This window comes from Zonotrichia leucophrys, chromosome 5 (assembly GCF_028769735.1).
Source record: "Zonotrichia leucophrys gambelii isolate GWCS_2022_RI chromosome 5, RI_Zleu_2.0, whole genome shotgun sequence".
Classification (NCBI taxonomy): Eukaryota; Metazoa; Chordata; class Aves; order Passeriformes; family Passerellidae; genus Zonotrichia; species Zonotrichia leucophrys.
Genome location: NC_088175.1, coordinates 15,717,321 through 15,740,485, shown reverse-complemented (window position 1 = coordinate 15,740,485; position 23,165 = coordinate 15,717,321). Strand labels below are relative to the sequence as shown.

At 37.0% G+C, this 23,165-nt stretch overlaps 1 protein-coding gene across 9 annotated transcripts in view; it reads left to right on the top strand.

Moving 5' to 3' along the window:
* NRXN3 (neurexin 3) overlaps nt 1-23,165 on the top strand; it is a 964,874-nt gene that overhangs the window by 842,466 nt on the left and 99,243 nt on the right. For 4 of the 9 annotated variants that reach the window (XM_064715475.1, XM_064715476.1, XM_064715472.1 and 1 more), the window contains 2 exons: nt 8,521-8,610; nt 14,841-15,148. In XM_064715475.1, coding sequence (XP_064571545.1) covers nt 8,521-8,610; nt 14,841-15,148 — 398 coding nt within the window. Of the gene's footprint in view, nt 1-8,520; nt 8,611-13,498; nt 13,556-14,840; nt 15,149-23,165 lie in introns of all 9 variants that reach the window. The other 5 variants (XM_064715479.1, XM_064715473.1, XM_064715477.1 and 2 more) reach the window with 2 other exon arrangements.

Genomic DNA, 23,165 nt, shown 5'->3' with positions numbered 1-23,165 from the left:
TTCTGGAGAACTTGCCACTTCCATAGAGTTTTTGCCATTTGGTTATTTGTAACTGGTTAGCTTTCCAGTCCTGATCAGTGACATTTGACCAAGGGCCTTAAAGGCATTACTCTCATTATTGTTACTGACTGAGCAGCTTCCCTACAGTAGCACTGTATTTATGGGAAAGGACTGCACATGCTCTCTCTATTTGTACATTTAACTCCCCATATTATCTCCCTAATAATATGTGCACAGGGAAATGAGATCCAGAAACATCTGAAGGTTTCTAATGGAGTCAATCCTGCTGCCATCACCAAGGCAGAGACTTCAGCTCTGCTGGAACTGAGCTGCTCTTATTTGCAGGGTTGTGGTAGTGAGCCATTGACCCTTCAAGAAGCAGGTGTAAAGCCACAAGTTTTCTTACCTCAGATCATGCACCCTCCAAAGGCAACTGAGCTGTTTTCAGTCTCACATTGCTCCTGGAAGCAAAATAGCTACACTCATGTAGCTCCAATGCTTCACCTCAAATATGTAAATTATATTAGTGTTTCTATGTCCTGACTTTGCCTAATGCACAAAACAGATAAACAACCTCTAGATAAATGAGAGTCAATAGAATTTAAAGTGTCAATAGAAATAAAATGCTTTTGGTATTTGATTATTGCTGCTTGTTCCCACTGGGCAACATAAATCACATCCTGACCTTTCACAAGGGAATCAAAGAAGTGGGATGTAGGGATAATAGCAGTGTATTTTATTCCAGTCTCTGATTTCTTCCTGCAAAATGATTTTTTTTTCCTTGCTTAAAATGGAAAGATCAATATGTAGTTTCGGTTTTTCTTTAATAGACACTTCAGCCTTGGCTGCCTGACACGGGGCTTAATTTGGGTCTGGTCAGTGAAAAAACACAGTAATTTACACATTCCTTACAAAACATTTCAAACATCTAGTAATGTAGGCACCCAAATTGTTTCAGATTTTTACAGAGGTTGAACTGGTAACTGCTTTCTCTGCATTGTACACTAGTTCAGTTTTCCAACATAGCTCAAATGAGAACTAAAGCAGACTGCTTTTGTTTCATGCCCATGGCCTCAAATTCTACTGGGCTGAAGTGATTCAGCATAATGTGCACATATAAAATAGGACTTGAGTCACATTTTTGACAATATTTCTTTTCTTCTGGATGCCTGAAAAGGTTTGATTAACCTTCTTCCACCTTTGCTAGTCTGAGTTTTCTTTCATTTTGCTCCTATTGTGCTTCTGTGTTAGATTATCAAAGGTAAGGCACCTATTTTCTCAGCCATCCAAAACAGAATTGAAAGACTAATCTAAGAGAGGTTGAAATGTTACTGATCTTGTCCTGGGGCAGAACATTGAATTAGATGACTTCTTCAAGTCTTTCTTTGTCTTATTAGTGTCACTGTGGTCCACGTTAGCTATACCTCCTGCACAGACATTGAAACTCCTGTCTCTTAGTTTGCTTCTGAATTTCCCAATGATTTTGGCCTGAATGGTGCTTTACTTTTAATTAGAACCTCAAGTTTTTTAGGTCAAAATAGATTAGAAAAAATAGGGAGTGGTGGCGTTGTAAAGATTTTGGTCAAGGAACTAGAGACTTAGAAACATCTCCAGCTGCCTGAATAATTTTTACTGTTGGAGTCTTGCTTGCTAATTTTTTCTCATATTTTTAGTACCTACATTACCAAGACCTTGTTGTTCTGTTATCATGAGGGCAGTGAGCTGAGGAGGGTTGCAGTGTGAAGGTCAGCTTTTAACTCCAGTCCATAGTGAGATGAACAGAATAAAAGGTGTTGCTCCCAGCAAACATTGTGATCAGAGGGAATTTAAGATAAAGTCAAGGGTATCCAGGACTAAGGGGAAAATGAGGACAAGAAATAAAATGAGAATTCAGTAGCAAAAGATGCAACTTTATTGAACAGTGAAGGCAGGGGAAGAATATAATATCCAAGAACTGAAGCAAAGCTAAACAATGTTAAGACTTGTCTATTTTTCAATTCACTAAAATGAAATGAAATCCCAAATTGTAATTAATTTTCTATAGCTCTCCTTTTATACAAGGCAAAACTGAAGGTTTACAAGAATTTTTAGAGGGACAGCTTGTGATAGTTAGAAAGATTCCAGATCATCTGCCTTGTAATTATTTTGTTTAGCATGGCCATCCTGTCTCGTTTTTTTGTATAAGCCACATCTGTGGTTTCAGGTTTGGACATTTTTCAAGTGTTTTCTAAAGCCACTGTAAGTAGAGATTTTTTGCATGTTTGGATTTTAGTGCAACAATTCTCTATGTTATATAACATAAACCACAATATGGTCTTACAGTAAAACAACAAAATAAACATCTATACATAAACAGACCTGATGCTAAAACTTGATTGTAAGTGTTGTTATTCCTTTTTGATGTATGGAGGAAGGTCTAGTCTTAAAAATAGATTCCAATCCTTTACTAATAGACTTGTGTCACTTATCTAATTGCATACAAGCTATGGACAAATAGTGGTTGTACTTCGTAGTATTTAAAACAAAATATGTACTTAAGGAAATGTGAAAATTGAGCAATTCAATAACTTGTAGGTTTTCAAGTGCAGCTGCCTGAAAATAGAAGTGGTAAAAGAGGTTCAGTCTGTGCCAATCACAAGCACACTTGGGAAACTTTTGTTCCCTTTATCAGAGGGGAAATGGCAACTTCTCCATGACGCATGGAAGTCTCCTTTTCCAGGGCACAGAGCATCAGCCCTAGGAGAGTTTTGGAGTTGAATTGAACTGGATTAATTTGTGTTAGTAGAGCATTTACCCATCAAATATACACTTTTCATGCTGTAGCAGACTGCTTCTCTCCCACGATGATGTCAATTAAGTGTGTGTAAATCTTAGTGATATTATGGGCATCCATAAAAAGTCGAAGAGAGCTGGCATTACAGGCTGCTGGGTGAACTGAGCTATCAAACACTAGGTGTTAACAAGCCCTTTTCCTACTGATATTCCATCTACAATATGGGGAAAATGGTGGAAACATTTTAAAGCTTCAACACTGATCTCAAGATGTTTCTTTAAATCCTTAGTATCACTGTAGCATCTTTCACTTAATAACTGCTCATTAGATAAAATGTCTCATTCTTTTTAGAGACTTAGAAGCAATGAAGAAAATTCTGCTCCATAGAACAGCCTGTGACAGTAATTTAGATCAGATGAGTGTTTTCTTGTGGTATTCTTTTCAGCATCTTCACAGATTTGACAACACATCAGGATGGATTAATGTTCCACCTAAAAGCAAGTACTTTCTTTCTGCCTGGTGCAATTTGCTGGAACCTTTCTGGTTTTCTCTTTCACACCTAAGAGGCAGTAAATCATTATGATTGGTCTAGGCCAAGAAGCCAGATTTTTCAGAGTTTCAATTGTTCTTCTACTTTCTTTGGCTTAAGATTCCATTTTGGTTTAGAAATAAGCTTAATGCAATAAAGCTTGCTTGTTTTCTTAAAGGAACCATCAGCACAAAAGAATAACATCTTCCAGCACTGAAGCCTTTTGGAAGAAAATTCTGCTTTGCCCATGAGCAGATTTAAACTGTGTCCCTTGGACTCTTGCACCACATAAAAAGTATTTCCTGTGGGAACTGCCAGGAGTGATTGGCACAAGCAAATTATTTTGGGGTTCTCCCCCCTCATTTTAGTTTGTCTAAATTGAAGATTATCAAAAGCTGAAGTTCAAAGTGAATCTGATCTATTTATCAATATAGTCTGTAGAGCAGGGATACCAAGGGCTTCAGAAAAAAAGACACAATGCCAGCAACCAATCATATTTGACCAGTAGGCCCTTATTTTTATGACTAGATTCCACATTTCCTTTGGAAAAAGAGGGACAATCCAAGAAAACCCAAAAAAACATAGAGCACTTCTACCATGTTCCTTTCCAAAGTACTTAGTCCTTAGCAATGGTATTTGAAATATTTAGAATATTCAGGTTAACCAAGATTCAAGAATCTAGAAGATTTCAAGATGTTACTCTTAAAATCCTTGAGGTCATAAAAGTCTGATTGCTTATCAGTTTGTTAAAAAAAGTCCTAAATGGGACAAAAGACTTCTTTTAATCCTAGTCTTCACAGTTGGCTTTAGAATTTTTGCATGAAAAAAGGAATAAAAATAGGCAAAATAATGTGTTTGTGAGGCACAGTTCTTTAGAAGAAGCTAAGTTTGTTAGGCAGATCTAAGGCATATTGGTATACAGGAATTTATTATGTGGTTGAAGGAAAAAAGAGGAAACTTATTTAAAATGAGCCTTTCCTATTGGTACTTGAATCATTTAAGCAGCTAGAATCTACGGGAGGAAAATATTTAGTAAATCACAAGTGGCAAAACCAATCAACACAATTTTACTATAAAAAAGCTATATCCTGCGACCTTTGAGACCCACATTGATTCTGAACGCAGAAGAATTATGTGATTATGAGTATTTTCTGAAAATTTAAACCACTCTATCCTGTGTATTCTATTCTGAAAAACAGCCTGGAATCAAATCTGGACTCAAAAAGAAAAAAAAGACAGAATCTATATTAGCTACGTGAAAAGGTTGTTTGAATGTTTGTATCATTCAACTATAGATAGAAATTGCATTGAGGTCACAAAAGGATTGTTAAAATTTATATGTATGAAGATGGATGAGAAACACCTTTAATCTCATCATGCCTCAGCTGTTAGAGGTTCAATAAGCTTTCTGCATGCCGAACTTATGTTACTTCATGTTGCAAACCATGATATTTCCTGTTTGAGCTCTCATATCAAATGTTGTGTTTATTTTTTAAAGCACAACTCCAAGTCAGTATTAATTTAATAATTGTGTGGTTCTATTGGTTATATTTAATGGCTATTCTAAGTACTTAACAATGAAAAGGTTGTTCTTTAGCTCACTGTTGTAATTGGGTATATGAGTAAACACATTCTCATGCACATGTTTTTAAAAATCATTCTTACTTATGTCTGAAATAAAATTTAAAAACAAACCAAAATATAATAGATCAGATAATAATGTTGCAATATAAACCTACTTGAATTTTCTAATGCCCTTCAATTTTTCATTACTTTTAAAGGTATGATTTTTATATGTATTTTAATCTCGCTGAATATATCTGCATAATAATAACATAATAAAATTAAATTAAACCTGATTTAAAAAAAAAAAAAAGTTTTTAAAGATGTGGTGGGGAATAGTTGTCCTTTCTGGCTTTCTTGAAGGTCTAGAGCTATAAGAAACCCATTTTTCATCATCATGTCTTTTTTGATTGTCCCACTTCCTTTTTTTACCTCAGTCTTGTTGGCCTGTTCTTGACAGACTCTATTTCTGAGGAGTTTCAATTCACCACATTTTTTTCTTTTCTACAGTCAGCCTTTCACATAGAGGAAGAAGCAGTCCATGCCAGCCCCTGGCTGACTCTAGTGTTCCTCTGAACTGTCTTCATTCTGAAAAAGATCTTATTTCCAGCAGTAAAAGGTTACTTATGTGCATGCTGATATGGATGAAGACAGTGGAGCTTCTTGCTGCTTGCAAATAGTGCTAGAAAATTTCTTTGGGGCTATAGAAAACGTGCCTGCCCATCAACGTTTTATTACCAATGCACTTATGTAACCAGTCCTAGCTCAAAAATGTACTCTATAAAGTGGGGAATAACCCCCATTTCTATCAAAACTGTGTCTGTCACTATCACATGCAAAATAGGAGCAGTCGCAACCTCTTTGTAAGTCTTCAAGTTTGAGTTGAGGGAGAAATTAAGGTCTTTAAGTGCCATTGAAATGTCTTCTGAGAATTTTCATGACCTAGTACTCTTTCCCTGTACACAAAAAAAGGAAAAAAAAATAGGCACACTGCAACTAAACAAAAAAAAAATCCTAAAGGAGATGCAGAATGTTTTATGATTGCATTTATGAGATTGATCTGCTTTGGTGGGCATGGATGAGTGTGTTGAGAAAAGACCTAAGCTGAATGTCTTGCTAACTGATCTTAAAAAAAATTGGTTTCATAGTGAGCTTGACTTAATTTTTTTTTTCTGTTCTCCACAAACCAATGGGTCTGCTTCCCTGTCCTGTAAGCTGCCCCTAGGCTTAAATGAATGGCAGAATTTCCAGGAAAAGAAACTGTGATTTCAGTTTCTTATTAATAAACATCAAATATCATTGTTTTGTTAATGTTACTGTCTCTTTAGCTTTAGGTAGAGTTTTTTTCTTTTTTTTTGGTTTTTGTTTGTTTGTTTGTTTTTGTTTTTGTTGTTTATATTAACTCAGCTCTTCTTTATCAGTTTTTTCTGGGTTCCTGGATTGAACATGGTTCATATTTTCTGTTTAGGAATATGTATTCATAGAAATATAGAATTGACTTTTGGTGGTGCTGATATCAATTATGAGAGCTGGGAATGTACTTAAATGTAACTTCATTTCTGTGAGTGACTCCAAGTCACCACAGTACATTATTAAATATGACTTGGCAGGTGACTCAGAGAGTATTTTCAATTTTATCTTTTCCTTTTAGTTTACCTGAGTATCCAAGTGTATATGGCAGGCATCTGAGGTGCAACAGAGAAAGTGGAGCAATAATGTGTGTCAGATGGTGCTTAATTAGATATCTCTGCGATGGGGAATAGGAGTTTCCCACAATTAATATATGATATGGAAAGTAAAAAGTCATCTGACTTTTCAGAAAGGTAGTAAGCAACTGGGCCAGTAAAGTTGTTCTTAAATGCTTTTGCTTCTTTTTTACCATGTACCCCAAATGAGCAGCAAGGCTCCTAAATGTCCCTCGCTATAGTTGGAGATACTAACCCAAATGCAAATTTCTGCTTTCCTTACAGCTCAGCTTACAGTAATATAGATGATGATTTTTACAAATATTCCTTAAGATTAGGTCATATGAATCCTTGTGGGACTATATCTGGCGTGTTGCTCTCGTGCTTCTCACGTGCAGCAGAAGGTCAGCAGTCCCAAGGTGCTGCTGGAGAGCCCAGCTGTGGTCAGCAGGTCCCGCACACTCACTGGCAGCATTTCTGAGCAACAGCTATGCAGTGAGGGTGATCAAACACATGAGATTCACTGCATATTCCCTGCAGTGTGACTGTGTCTGCTCTTGACTGGCTGGACTTCCATGATTTAGCTTTTAATTACGCTTTTTTTCATTGATATCTCTTTATATTGAAAAAAGATTACAGCATCTGTTTCAGAAAGTCAAATAAATGTGAAGCCCCATTAGGATATTTATATGTGTGACTCTAAAGGCAATACTGCAAATTGTGCAGAGCAGTTACTGACTTTGACCACCGTTTATTCAAAACACATACTGGAGCACAACTGATTTACTGAACTTCTGCTTATGGTCGCGTTACTTCACTAAGTTGTGGGCTTAATCCTTTTTCTACAATTTTATAATGTTGCATGTAAAAAAAGGATACCTCTTATGCCTGTCTGAAGAGTTTTTGTAAAACTCTTTTTTGAGGCAAAAATTAGAATTAATCAGAAAATGACTCTAGCTGAAGAAGATAAAAAAGCAGAATGATGGCACTTGTTCACTGTCTTTCCTAGCACCATCAAACTGAGCTGCTCCTTTCTACTAGAGGTTCTATCTGACCTGTGCAATTTTCCAGTAGCTAGGGAATTTGGACAGAGGCTTTGTGTGAATCCTGTGCCTCTCTGTGCTATGCAAGTGATAGGAGCTTTCCACCAGAGCACACTTTAATGGATGAGTCTGTTATCCATCAACATGGAACAGTGGAACTGTAATTTCCGGAATTTACATTTTGGCCAATTATTTCTGCTTTTATTTAAATTAGTTTTTAAGCATTTGTTTTATTCTGGCAACAGGCCCAAGTCTTTGGTAACTGAACAGAGGAGTTTTCACGTATCCTTAATTAACAGTTCTTCTCTTTTCAAATTTTACTTCTCTTTTTTTCTGTTTATCTTTCCTTTCTTAGGTGTTTGGATTTTTTTTTTAAAACTAATTCTATTAGATACTTTGGCTTCGATTTCTTATATTTTCTTCCTTTCCTTTTTCTCCTGTTTACTGGGTTTCTAGTCCTAACGCGTCTTTTACTAGTGCAAGAAGGTTTTTCAAATTTCTACTGTGTGTTTACGTGACTGACATATTGTGCCATGTCCATATGCAGTCAGATCCAGAGTCTGATCAGAATGTTTTAACTCATGGCACTGAGTTCACGCAAGGTCTCACATTGCAGACAAATTGCACATGCCTTCTAACCAATTTGGATAAACAAATACTCTGAGGAGAATCTGAGAATCTTTTTTTTTTATTGTAGGCTTTAATTTCTTTGACCTTCCAGAACCTCAGGCAATTGGATGTATAACTATTCTCCACTCTACTAAAGATAAATCTCTCTCTTTTCAAATATATATATATATGTACACACGTGTGCACTTATTTATCTATAGCTAAATAAGTTCATAAAAAAACCCAAAAAATCTAGGATGTTTTAACTATTTCATTGACTTTACAGATTGTTTTTAAGCTGTTTTTTAAACTTTAAAGGCAACACTGATAGTGAACGGTTCCAAATGGTAAAACAGAAAATCCCCTTCAAATATAACCGGCCTGTAGAGGAGTGGCTGCAGGAAAAAGGTAACAGTCATTAAAACTTTCATTTTAAACCCATTTGGTTCTAAACTCTCATTTTTAAAGCCTGCAAATAAATGTTTCTTAAATGATAATCGCCTGCTGCATAAATGAGTGTTTTAATTTTCATTATAATTTGTGTCAGCTTCCACCTGCCATATGTTGATAAATCATGCTATAATACATTGCTATTAAAATGCAGTTAAAGGGACGAAATTCTAAACTTGCTGTAATAGCAATGACAAACAAGCAAAAATTCAGGAGATGATTTCTGAAAAAAAAAAGCCAAATGAAGAAGAGTGAAGAGCAACAACATGTATTATGGCAATTTAACCACTGCATGATTTTCCTATTTTAATTTGGGCTTGAGCTACATTTATATCTTTTTTATTGAAGTTTTCTTAAAAGATTTTCAAATCTACTTGTAAACCACTTCCTTTAAGTTGATTTTTCTCATGAGTCTGATTAGCCACTATGGCTGTTTATTTCCTAATTGTATTAATATAATTAAATGATTTTAAAAAAATGTTGTAAAGAAAACATTTTTTAACATTTTCATTTAAATTACAGGTAGGGAGACAGAGAAAATTATTGTTCTGTTGCTTTTATGCTATGTCTGGAGTACAGGTTGAAGAGTCAAATGATATTTGTCTAAAATACGTCTCAAATTCTTAGTCTAAGGCAGTGCCACTTAATTTTGTGGGTTTGCCTGGAGTAATTGGCCTCAGTTCAACAAAAAAACTTGTTAACATGAATAAGTCCAGATGGCTTGAGTGAAAGTTCTGCATACAGTCCATGACCTTTTGAAATGGGACTTGTGTCAGAACAGTAATTTTTTTTTTCTTGCAAGGAATTTGGAGACGTAAAAATAAAATATCTTGGATGTAGAACTCATTTTAAAGCCTGTTGAAGCTAACAGAATAACTTGCTGATTTCAGTAGGGCATGAACTAGGCTCTTGGTAATACAGTGGAGTTAAAGTGAGGAAGATTTTCTCCCTCTATTAGTAAATATGGTATTCAAAACCAAAAACCCTGTAACTGACTCCTTGCCTTGAAATCTAGACAAAGCAGAACACAATCTTCTCTTGCTTCCATTTATGAAAGTACAGCTAATAAAAGAGGGTGACCTTTGAACTCAGGTTTTGCATTTTCTGTGCTGATTTAGACTATGGTTGTTAATACATTTTCCAGGAAGGAAAACCAATCCCTTGTCGGACTGGAAAAATATAATTTATGTTCTGTTTCAAATTTCTAACCTCAGCTGAATTAACAAATTGATTTATCCAGTATGAATTAAGGTCAGGAAGGATATGGCTAAATCCAGTCAAAATATTTTCATATGAAGGGCCTGATCCTGCAAAGTGTTGTGTGCACTCAGTTCCTATTAACTCCTATTAACGAGAGCTGGCAGTGTTGCTCACTTTTCAGGTTTGGTCTACAAAGGTGTAATGTTTAAAACTAAAGCTAAGGTATTAATAAAAAAAAGGCAAAAATATTTGTGTAACCAAAACAGAATTGGTTTTTTATCACCAGTATGTCATACACAGTTAATTCAGCTAAATTGTGAATAAATTTGAAGATAACAATAAACAGAAAATGCTATTGAGTCTCAGTGGGTTGCCCTATTAATTTACAAGATCAAACTAAAATAGATAAATAAAGTTTAACACTAAAAAGAGAATAATTTTGGTAAGTCTGAATTGCTAAAGTCCCTTTAACACTAAAGACAATGATTGCCTCAATTTTGTTAAAACAGATGCATGTCTAATTCCTTGATGCAATTCATGTGCTTGAGAAACCCATCTTTTTTTTTTTTTTCTTTTGGTTTGGTTGTGGGTTTGTTGGTTTTTTGTTTTTTTCATTTTTGGTTTTCCACAAAATCTTTTACTTTATGTCACAGCTTCTGCAAGTTTGAGCTTAAGAGCATGCCAAGACACTTTCATTTGTAATCCATCCTGAAGTTTTGAACTGAAGTCTACCTTTTGTGGATATTGATGCTTTGTTAAAAGACAATCACACATGCACTAGAGTCTAAAAGAGACAGTATTTGAGTCTTCAGGCACTCTCAAAGCACTGGATGTGATCAGGCTAGAAGGATAGGGCTATGTTTTTACTAAAGTGTAGGGAAATTCAGTCTTTCCATTATGTATCAGGGAATGAAATTGTGCAGGGTAGCATCTGAGACAATGTAACTTGGTTGTTTCATTCCAAAATAGACATTTTCAGCAATACAGGTACCACTCAAATTAAAAAAATATAAGAATGAGTAATTTATATAGCTGTTCACCAGCCTGCTCATCCATCTGGTCATCCATCTAACAATTAATGTAACATGGAAACCTTCTGTCAGAGGACTTTACAAAGATGGTGAGTGAAAGGGTAGCTTCAAAATGGAGCAAGACAAACTGATGGATGGAGGAATAGATTCATCAGAGAGTCAGCATATATAGAATAGCTGTCTTGCCCATGTCAGTTCCTGGCTTGGGCGAGGTAAGATGAAACACTTTTTGACTGACATTTTTCAATGCTGTAGATTTGGTCTTCCTTTGGTACTGCTTTGTTATTCATGATAATGAAATAGTTCATTCTTGGAAAACAAATATAACACATTATCTTTCTGAAGTGGCATCTCTATTGGCTTTGAAGGGCTTTTAAATTCTATTAATTAGTTTAAAATAATTTTAAGAGCCCAGGTTTACGGTCTGGAATTGCATGAGTAATAAGCAAAATATTAAATGCTATTAATTTAATTGATATTATGTATATGAATATAAAAAGAAGCGTTAGTCTTAAATTGTTCAACTTCAGAGTCATAAATCCAGCAGATTTCCTTAGCAGAATACTTGGTGTCTGCTAAAGCACAGATGCTACCTATTCTGCAATTGGATGAGCTAATAAAGACCCAGAAGCATCTCATCAAAAGGATTGATCCCAGAAGTACTTAATTATTCAAATCTCTCTTACCTGTAAAGTCTCCTTGATGTAAGTGGCTGTACTTTTGAAGCAAGTACTATTAGTATGAATTAGGATTTGCAAAATCAGGCCCAAAATCTCTTCTAGTGCTACGACAAAGTTGCACTTCGGATTTCTTTGTGGTATTTTTAATTAGAATTCCATTTTCCAAATGAAGAAGACAATGAGAGAGCAAAGAAACAAGAGCCTGAACTATTCAGAATGTTTACAAAACACCTCATTATTTTTCTTTAGTATGACACTAATATAGCAGTAGGAGGAGTTCTCTGTGGAAAAAAAAAGGACTGCAGAATTGAATTACAAACCTAGTAGAATTTACTAATATAAATAGTTCATCAATAAAATTCAGTGGCCAGATAAATTTTACTTGGGGGAAGTAAAAGGCTTCATCTAAATTCCATTCAAAGAATGGTCAGAACAGACACATGGTGGCAGAATTCATATTCTCTCCAAAGATTTTTCTCATTCCATGTTCATTTCCCTGGTGTCTTTACCATGCACATGCACACCATCTTAGAGCAAAGAATGAGGAATTTCAAGTAGTAGGTGACTGCAACAAGTGATTGTTCTTTTAGCAAACACATTTTTAGTGTGGTTTCCAGCATTAACCGTATGGTGCAATGCATGAATCCTGATCTGGAAAACCATTTAACAGTGAAGACTCCAAAATACAAAATCAAATTTCTTTTTTTTTTTATTTTTGCTGGAAAAAGGTCACCTCCTTGGTGTACACTTTCTTTCAACATTAGAAGATGGAGATGAAGGCCCAGAATTGGAGACATGGTCTCTTTTTTATAAGCTTAATATACTTAGTCTTCCTTCTTGCAAATAATGCAAGAAATATGACAGACATGTAAAGCTATGCTGTGAGCTTAGGTTAGAATAGTTGATATCCTGAGCTGAGTCATAATCCTCCAGTAAAAGTGAGAGAACTCCGCTCCTATTCTTGTTTGGGGAGCTCTCCTACCTGGAGAAGCCAAAAATTTTCCTTTATCACCTTCCACCTTCTTCCCTTTGGCAAAAGATGAAAAAAGATACTAAATTAATTCAAGGGAAGAAAGAAATGGAAAAGCAAATGGAAAACTGAACTGACCATTATCTTCCATCTGTTTTTAGGGATAACATCTCAAGATTAGTGAAATAAGTCCCTTTACTCCTAATTCCCTTCTTTACTCATCTTTATCTCTATCATGTGTGAGATGGGAAGAAGGGAACAGTTGCAAGTGACATGTCTGAGTTTTTGGGGGCAGGGACAATATGGACAGGACTATAGTGCTGGAGGGAGGGAACATATTTAGAGAAATTATGTAGTAAAGTTCTTACTACATATCCCTTATAAAATCCAAAGCACAACATGGCAGAAAAGAAAAGCAAGGTCTGAGGAGATGGTATGGGACAGGAGTTTGACCTTCTACAGTGTACAGTGCCATTTCCTCTAATTCAGACAGGAGCTGGGCTGAGAGAGATTGATATCTTAACAGATGTTGTTACTGGGCCCTATTTTTGTCATAGACAAGAGTAAAGGCTCTGTTTACATTCTGAGGATGTGTGGCTTCAGTGCATGTTTATTGATGTTTAACAGACACATGTTGCCTCTGGCAAGTTTAAAACCTCCTGAGATGCAGAACATGGCATCAGGTGTTTCAACACTTTCCAGGGGAAGGATATCCCCCATTTTTATTTCTCATTTCTCATCAATGCACTTACTCCACCCTGTCCAACTCCTGATTTTCCATTTACAAATCTGAGAGTGAGGAGCACAGGGGATGTGCAGCCCACCTCCACATGTCTGTGTGTTACACCTCTCCATATACTGTTGCTTAGTTAGCTAGGGCCCTCTTTGGGGACAGGAACTACTTTCAGATACATTTCTTCTCTTGTCCCCATTCTCTTCCCCATGGTCCATCCTGTTACCATAAGATGATGCTACACCGCATCACCACTTGGCTTCGAGACCTGCCACGACGACCAAAATTGGTGAGCTCCCCCATGTATTTTGATCTACTCTAACCACTGGCTGTGAAGGAATGAGCAGTGGATCATAGGTTCTGCTTTCCTACCTCGTTGCATTCTGTACTGGCTCATCAGCCTGGACTAGGCAGAAAGTGGCAAATGAAACCTGGGTAGTGGGATTGGGATCGGAAAACATATTTCAAACTTCATAAAAATGGAAAAGTGCAAGATATTTAAATGATGATTGACTTGAAGCTACATTGATAACCCTGCTGAGCAATGTCCAGTCTGGCTGTCTGCTAATTCAGCAGATTTCAGGTGGCATGCCCCTAATCTTTTGAGGAATAGTGAAATTATAGGCACTGCCTTTGCACTTCACGAAGCAATTTATTTCTTAACATGGTAAACCTGGTGCAGCCTGGGACACAAACAGTATTTATAGAGCAGTCCAGGCTGAATGTGATGTAAGTGTCCTGCAGAACTAGGTGAATTGGCAATTGTTACTAGATTTATTTTTAATAATTGGGTTTTTATTACATATGGTATTGGACCTCTTGTAACACTCAAGATGTGATCGCAACTAAACCACATAACCCTGCCTACATTTGAATTTCACTGTCTGTAGAGAGGAGTAAGCCATTCTTGGGCTTAACCATCTGAAGCACTGTTATCCTCACTATTTCAGAGACATCAGAAATGTTTGTGTGTGTTCTTTCTTGGGTTTAGATTTTCAAGCCTTCATAACACAAAGTTTGCAGGTGAAAGATTATGACTGATCCTATCATAACACTCCTGCTTAATTCTTATATTGTTTCCTTTTTACCTGATGTTTTACTGTTTTTGAGCCAACCCTTGAAACCTTGGCATTGTTAAAAGTGGCTTTATGAGTTAATCTACTGCTTTAACCAAAAAGTCCAAAAAGAGGTTTATTTATGGGCTAAAGCTTGACAGGTACTGCACTTTGAATTGATAGTACAAAAATAGCCACATGTTGAAGTCCTATTTGTAGTTTAAAATCCATCCGATCCTAAAAGAACAGGTTCAGATTTCTCAAGATCCTCCAGAGTTTTTATGTGTGAGTGGATGCTGAGGTATAAGGTTCAGTTTTTGGTATTCATACTTCCAGGCTAATCATCCTTATTAATGACTTTTAGGCACCACACTTCCATACTGTTTCTCTACAGTCATCATATACACTCCCAAGAATGAATCTACTTCTCCTTTGTCCATCACTTCGGGCCAGGGCTCAATGTAGTATGCAAACTGGAGGAAATGTCTGTCAATAATGTTATTCACCCCCCTTCACTAGGACGACAGTTAACGATCTTCAACACCCAGGCGCAAATAGCCATAGGAGGGAAGGACAGAGGGCGTCTCTTCCAAGGCCAGCTCTCCGGGCTCTATTACAATGGCCTGAAAGTGCTCAACATGGCGGCAGAGAACAACCCCAACATTAAAATCAATGGAAGCGTCCGTCTCGTTGGGGAAGTCCCTTCCATCTTGGGAACAACACCCACAACATCGGTGCCACCGGAAATGTCGACGACAGTCATGGAAACCACAACCACGATGGCGACCACTACCACCCGGAAAAATCGCTCCCCGCCCAGCATCCAGGTGAGTCTCTTAGTCCTCTCCATTTCCTTCAGATCTTAATTCGTCTTGCTACTCATTTTTAAGTTCATAGGAGCTATCTTCTCTGAAAAATTCTCCATGAACTCTTTGTTTTAAAAATGTTGTCCTCCTGTATTGGACACAGGACAAACAGCTGGCTGAATTGTTGTGGCACATACTAAGAGTGGGAATGGATTTTGCTCCTGATCTCATGCAATCCAAGTTGTGTGAGATTGTTACAATGTGAACAAGGTTTTAACTATGTTTCAAAAGTTCCATATGTGGGGAAATGTATTCTGAACAGAATTACACGGTTTAATGGGAGGTGGGTGTATGGTTATTTATTATTATGACAGGATGAACTGCTGCAATAGTGAAGTTCATAATGAGGAGAAAAGCAATGGAGCATTACTTCCATTTGAAGTCATTTTTTATTTCCCTTTTATAGCCTTCCTGCAGAGAATTTTGAAGGAATGCTATCAAGATCAGTTTCTTGCAAAATGTAGATGTTCCAACATAGAGTAGTTCCCATCTATTTGGTAAAAATCATTCCTAACTAAAAAATTAATTTCAGATTATCTGACTTAATTGTGCCAAAGTAGTTATTTCAACTCTTAAAATGCAGTGGTTTTGGAACCACTTTTGTGACAGTCTGAACATGGTACTGATTAGAAATAAATGCCTTCAATTGGCTGTCCTTGTCTGTGCAAAGAATCATGTGACTAACCATTCTGAGCCGTGGATTATTTATTTCAGCAGTATGCTATCATGTTATTGTGTTACCAACTAGAATGAAATGTGTTTTGAAATCATTAGAGAGATGGAGCTGCCAGAGTCTCTAGCTAAGGGTCTCTAAAATGAGTAAGGGACTGGAGCATTTCTTGTATGAGGAAAGGCTGAGAGCTGGGACTGCTCATCCTGGAAAAGAGAAGCCTCATGGTGAGGGATCTTAACTGTGTGTACAAATACCTGAAGGAAGAGTGTAAAGATGACAGTGGTGCCCAGTGACAGGACCAGAGACAATGGGCACAAACTGAAACACAGGTCTTTCCCTCTAATCATTGGGAAACATTTGTAACGTGAGGGTGAGTGAGCATGGGTGCAGGTTGCCCCAAAAGATTGTGGAGAGTCCATGCTGTTAAAATTCAAAAGCCATCTGCACATAGTCCTGGACAGCTGACTCTGCATGATCCTACTTGACCAGAGGTTTGGACTAGGTGACCTCCAGAGGTCCCTTCCAACCACAGCAATTCTGTGAGGTATGTCTGGCTCCAGTGGAATTTACAGCTATTAGAGTAATTAATTCCAAGCTGAGGTTTAACAGTGCCTGCTTTGGTACTCTGTAAATCCAGGTGGCAACATGACTGGGATTAATTGAATTATTTGCCTTACACACCCAGTAGGCGATTTTATAAAATTATAGTTAAATGAGGGGAAATTACCCTATGTTTGGTCACTGTCTGTCATAAACTTTGTGAGAATTTCCTTCTCTGCAGTGACTAGTTCTAATTTTAGAAAAAATATTTGTACAGTTACATCTCCAGAGTGATAAAGTCTGTGGTTCTTATCCTGCCCTCTATAATTTTTAAAGGCAGCACAACTGTGTTTAGCTATACCAGTGGACAGAAAATGGCACTGGACCTTTATGGGCTGGGTCAAGCTGGAAATGATGCTGACTTGCCTGAAAAGGAACTCTTTCTGAAAGCTTCCTGCCTAACCTACGTGGCAGTTCACTCAGCCTACAGAGACCACTGTGTGCTGAAAGAGCATCAAGAAGATTTAATTAAGTGTCAAAGTGCTTCTAAAAACATGGTTAGAGCAGCGATTTCCTGGATACACATGCACCACAACAAATGGCCTCATCTCAGCTGATATTAAAGCAATAACTCTTTGACACTTCATGCTACCCGCTGAAAGAAAAATAAAGGTCAATATGTACCTCCATTACAACTCTCTGCATTTCAATATTGGGCCATTTTATCGCTGTTGCAGCAGAGATAGCTTGACTTTCTTCCTTATTTTTGGTGGAATTTGATTCTGTCTGCTTAAGTTGCAGTATCTGTGTGGTGAAAGTGAGAAGAAATTGTCTTTTCTTCTTTGGGCAGTGTCTCCAGCCATGGTTTTTCAGATGCCTAATGGTTATTTTATCTTGCTTGTGTTCAACATCACCATCATCAAGCCTGCTTACAATTTTAGATCTAAGTGGTGGAAAAATCTGATAGAGCAAGTTTACTCTTTGAGAAACATAAAATATAGATACCTAGGGCTATGAGAGATACAAATACAGTTAGTTATACCTTGTTCCAGATTTTTTTTTTCTGCTCAGATATGAACAGTTATTCTTTGCTTTCAAGGCTGTTTAAAGTTTAGCCTCTTCTGATTCCGATCAGCACGATTCAGGCACTTTTTGTTCACTTCTTAGATTTGATCATAGGAATCTTTCTGCTCCCTGATACCATACAAAAGGCAATAGCAGGTTATTTTTCCAATCCCATTGAAACTTTTTTGTCATCATGATGCATGCCAAAAAGTAGTCAAAAAGTTAGGCCGATGATGGTCTAAGACAACTGTTTATCAAGTCAATCAATGTTGTCACATTTTTTTTGTTTTATTATCCATGTTTCTGTATCCATGTGTAGTATCTTGTTTTATGCTAAGATTGCAGACTCCTAGGGTTCAAAATGTATTTTTTATTCTGCACATGCACGTTACTTGGCGCAGAACAGTTCTGTCCAATTGTAAAAGTACCTGGCATGATACAAATTAAAGTGAAGCATCTAACGTGAAATAGCACAAATCATGATAAAGAATTATAGGAGTTAGGAGTATCTGTGCTACTTTTATTACTCATTTTCATATGTAAGTAACCTAAACTATTCCATTTTGAAATGCATATAAACCTTGTGCAGAATATCAAGGCAGTAATCACAAAGTGTTACAAAATCCAGGGGAATTTCAGAAGAACTTAGATTTACACATCACTCATTAAGAAACTACAGAAGAACATGATAAGTGCAAAGATATCTTCTGTTTGTAACACACACCAAGCTACCTTCTGCAGTTAGGTAGTCTGAGTACTGACAGAAGTATTTTAGAGCACAGTTAGAATAAAACAGCTGGGAAAATTAAGAGGTTTAGAAATACACAGTACATGTTCAAGCCTATGATATGCATTAACTTTTGAAGATCTCAGACATAGTATATAGTTTTGGACAAATAACCAAGATAAAGAGAATTGAGAGAAAAATATTACTGGAAATACCCAGTGGCACTGAAATTAGCATTTAAAATGTCTATAAATTTACACTAAATTTCTGCAAGGCAGTAAAACTCAAGGCAAAGGAGGACAACTAGGATTTGAGTGAGAAACAGATGAGATATATGGCTGTATGTTATACTGCTGGGAATGTTCCTGTGATTCAGAGAAGGAAGTAGCAAGAGCTGACTCTTTTTTCTAACTGAAAATAAGGGAGAGAAAGAAGTTTTGACTTATGTTTGTTCCAGTGAGTTGCAAATGGTGCTTGTGTTCCACTGCCACAAGAGGAAGCACTGATTTGACTTTCTCACACGTGGTTTTGTCCTGAATTCAAGTACAGTCTGTTCAGAAGTGGTATGTGCTGTACTAATTTCTTGCTGCCTCTCGGGGCCCTGACACATCAGACTCTCCTGTGATGATAATATCCTCTCAGAGACTTCTGCTTTGCCACACTAGCCACAAAGGCCTGAAAGACAAACTGCTAGCTTTTCTGTGTCATACAGTAAGACGTCATGCAGACTGCTTCTGCATGAGAGTCACTCTGCAGTCTTGCAAGGCTGTCATGCTTCTCACAGGGTTACTTCATTAGTTAGAGGTTCTGGAATCCCTATTTGTCCCTATATGCTGATTTAAAGAACAACTTCAGTTATTAATGAAGTACTTCAGGGATTTTTTTGATTTGGGATGCCTCTGTGAAAACAGGTTAGAGTGACACTCATTCCCTTGTCTTCCTTCCATGGCAGCTGCTTGAGTGGTCAGAATTCTCTTTTATGAGTCGCTGTTCAAAGCTCTTTAGGAGACTCTCCATTTGCTTTTATGTGGCTCATTCTGTCTTTGTTTCCGGCTGGGTCATTCAGTTTTCAAACAATTTGTGTGGAGTTAATTACTAAAGCTAGTCTAGAGATCATTCATTGTGATACACATCTTCCATTCAGTTCATCAAATCCAAGTGGAGAACCAAGTAATCTCCTGGAGGCCCTAGGGCAGTTCCCTAATAAGTCTGGTCTGTGGCATGGATGGCTGAGGACCCAAGATCAAAACATTTTTTTGTGAAAAAGAGATCAGAACCCTTTTGGGAGGAGATATGAACTTAGGCTCTCTATGAGGAGCCAGAAACTGTGTACTCTGTAACATAGCCAGGGCATGACTCAACTTCTTGAGATGCGGAAAATGACACTTGCCTAACTGTTCAAACTGTTATAACTTGTAGGTGACAAGAATAAGTTACTTGTGGATGTTTTCAGCTATGATCTTAGAGCGATAGAATGACAGTTCATGATTTATTATATGCAGACTGTTCTCTCTAGAGCGTAGAAGAGGAGATCTTCCCATTATCTATATGGAGAATCCAGCCCATTGTCATGGCTTGGAATAAGGTTCTCAACCTTTATTTTTAACCATTAGGCTTTTCAGCCTTCTAACTGTGTTCTCTGTTGAGTGTCCAATAATCTTGATTAATGTCTTTCGATAACGTGCAGCTCCAGGCTAAATCCTTCCTTACAGTGTATATCACAAAGGAAAATAGCACAGAAGATTTGTCAGTCTAATTAGACTTTCACTGTCAGTAAGACAAATAAAATTGTCTCACCCTTGGTCTTGCCTAGGTACTTTCTTTTGCACTCATAGATAATAATTTGGTGGGGAAAGAAATTGGCCTTTAATTTGGTTTTTGCTTCTTATAAGTCACTAGTGACATTTTCATCCCAAGACTGCAAAGCTCTAATGAAAAAAGAGCTTTTGATGAGTCTGTGCTTTAAAGACTGACTTCACTGGCTCATTGGCGCAGCTGAGAATTACGGAGTCTGGCTCTTATCCCTTTCTATCCGCTTCTTCCTCCATTATTTTTTTTCAAGAGACCAAAGCTCCAAATGCTTCAGAGTGGAATCCCTTCTCCTATACTACACTCTTGCATTTCTGCAGTGACATTCACAAAATGGCATTTACTTATTCACAGTCAGATCTCTTCTGTAAATGGTAGCATGCTTTGAGCAGAGAAAGAAAGCAGAGTTTGGAAGCAAGAATCCAAATGTTGAAAATTTTCATGCTGACTATTGTTCATGTAGGTTACAGTTACTAATTCAATAATACCAAATGACTTCTAAATACTTTACAAATATGTAATTGAGAAATAAATTTAGTGCACACTGAAATATAGAATCTTTGGTGTGTAATGTAGTAGCTACCTAACCAGAAACATGTATATGATATGTATGGGAAAGGCACAAAAATATTCTCCAAGTGAGTATTAGATGTGCAAATGGTATGCTGTGTTTAAATTATATTTATTGACGCTGTTTTCAGGATACTCAGATTACCTGTAATATTCATATAACTTAAAATAGACTCTTACATTTTCATGGTTTCATCCACAACTGCAGAAGACAGTTGTGCTGCACTTCTAAAAGTACCATAGGGATCCAGTCTTCTAGAAGTGCCATAAGTGAGCCACAAGTACAGTGCCCATTCAAAAGAAGAATGGGATTTTGCTGTAATATTATTTTTCCAGCCTATGCTCGCCCATGCTGACAGGTACTGATGATGAAAGTAAACTCAGCCTTGTAATTCTGCTAAGCACAATTACAGTGATAAAGAACATTGTGCTTGTAAAACAGCTCATGCATATATGGGTCTGTGCTGTCATTTGTTGACAATACCAGCAGTGATATTGGAACATCAAACTTTGTAGCCATTTTTGGCTCCAAATGGAGATGTCTATCTCATGACTCCAGGGAAGGGGTTTGACTGAATGTGTATGGCAAACTTGAGAGTCACAAGTTGGCATATAGCATGATTTCTCAAAATATACCTTACACTAATTCTCTGGATAGCCTGTTTTTATATAGCAGCATTAGCAAGTAGTCATTTCAGCTACTCCTCTGTGTGTTTTGTTAGGATCCACACTGCCTTTTTATTTCTTCAGTCTAGTAGTTTACAGAAGGTCTGAGTTGGCTGATTCATTTCTAAAAGGGTTGAGATTACATTCCCTTAACTTACAGGTCTGAGCAATCATTTGGGTCTTGCAGCAAAACCTCAGCTGATGTTTTTGACACATGTACCCAGTTCTGTTCTCCTGTCAATTTTGGAAATGAAGATTTGGCCCAGCATCAAAAAGCAAGGGGAGGATAAAAGGGGTCGGGTCTAGCACTTTTCTAGAATTTCAGAATCTTTTTAGATTTTTCTCTCATACTTTATTTTGCCTTGATCAGGACCTGTTGAAATTTTTACTTGCCTTTAGGTGAACAAGAACAGACCTTTTTCTTGAATAAAAGAATAGGAAGCTGAAATAACAGCTGTAGTAAGCTGATACCTGCCTTCTTCAGGCAGTCAGGCATACATTTCTCAGAAAGTAAAATTAATAACATCAGTATGCACTTTTTTCAGAGCACAGTATCCCTTTGTGCATTTAGACATGTCATTTACCCTGTCAAAATGGATTCTTGAAAGTCACGTGTGTCATTTACCCTGTCAAAATGGATTCTTGAAAGTCACGTGAAAGATTATTTTCAAAATCTGATTAATACAGTACTCAGGAACTGAAGCTATTCTAGTTGACCATACATTTGATCCCAAGCCAAGTGAAAGAATAGGACAAGTATGTTGTTCTAGAATAGTTGTGCAGCGACAAGATATGATGAAGAGATCCAATATTGCAAAAGCAACTACTTGGAAACAAATGGAGTAGAATCAATGGTTATGGCTAAAATATAATTGGAGGATTGGCTCATGTTTTGTTATAGCATATCTGTTCCTCTTGCTATTTATATACTTCAGAGAAATGCCTAGAAGCTGCAGACATTGCCAGAATGCTTCCTGAATGTATAGTTCCATTTTCTTTGTTTGGTTTGGGCTTTGGGATTTTTTGTTTGTTTGTTTGTTAGGTTTTTTTAAAGGACTAGCAGAGAGGTGGGAATGTACCTCTTACCTTTCCTAGATCATTCATTTCAGTGAATGCACAGAAATTGGAAACACATCCGTGTTGTTGTGACAGACCTGCTTTCTGAAACCATCTAATTAATGCCTTGGATTTTCTGCAGAATGATGATGTTGTTAGCTAACAGAAACAGAAGGATTTCTGCTAGTTTCTTTTCATCTGTGGGATGAGTTGTCACTGATTTGCAAGATATGTCTGACACGGTACAGCTCATAAAAGTAGTGATTAACAAGACAGGCTATGCAACCACCAATTCTTTATCTGCTCCCTTAGATGGCATATGAGTAGGTGGGATGTTGTTCATTTTGATTGAAAAATTACTTCTGTTATATCCCGAAAGATAAGAATGTGTTTCCACAAAATTCCCCAGGAAAAATAAAGCCATAGGGGTGAAAACTAGATTTCAGTTCTCCTGGTATTGCATAGGATATAAACACTTGCCTTTTTCCTTACAGTGGATTTTTCGAGGAAAAGTTATTATTTGGTGTTTGGTATTTGTATTTGCATACAAAATATGTTGGCCTTTCACCCTAAAATGACCAATGAAAGGGATCTTCTTTCCTACTAATTACTTTTAGAGTTTTTGACTGGTGCTGTATTGCCCATTTTACTGAGTCTCAGATTAGGTGTTCTAAGGAAATTGATTTCTGAGTAAGGACAATTCCTTGGGAATACCCGTAGTTTTATAGGAGGCATGAATAAGAGAGTAGGAAATGTTGAAAATGCTCCAATGGCTAAATTTATCAAAGTGGGTACAGAAAGGATGAATGATGAGGGACAGATGACAACTAAAGTCCAAAGGATGAGATACCTCTCTCTCAGAGAGAAATGGG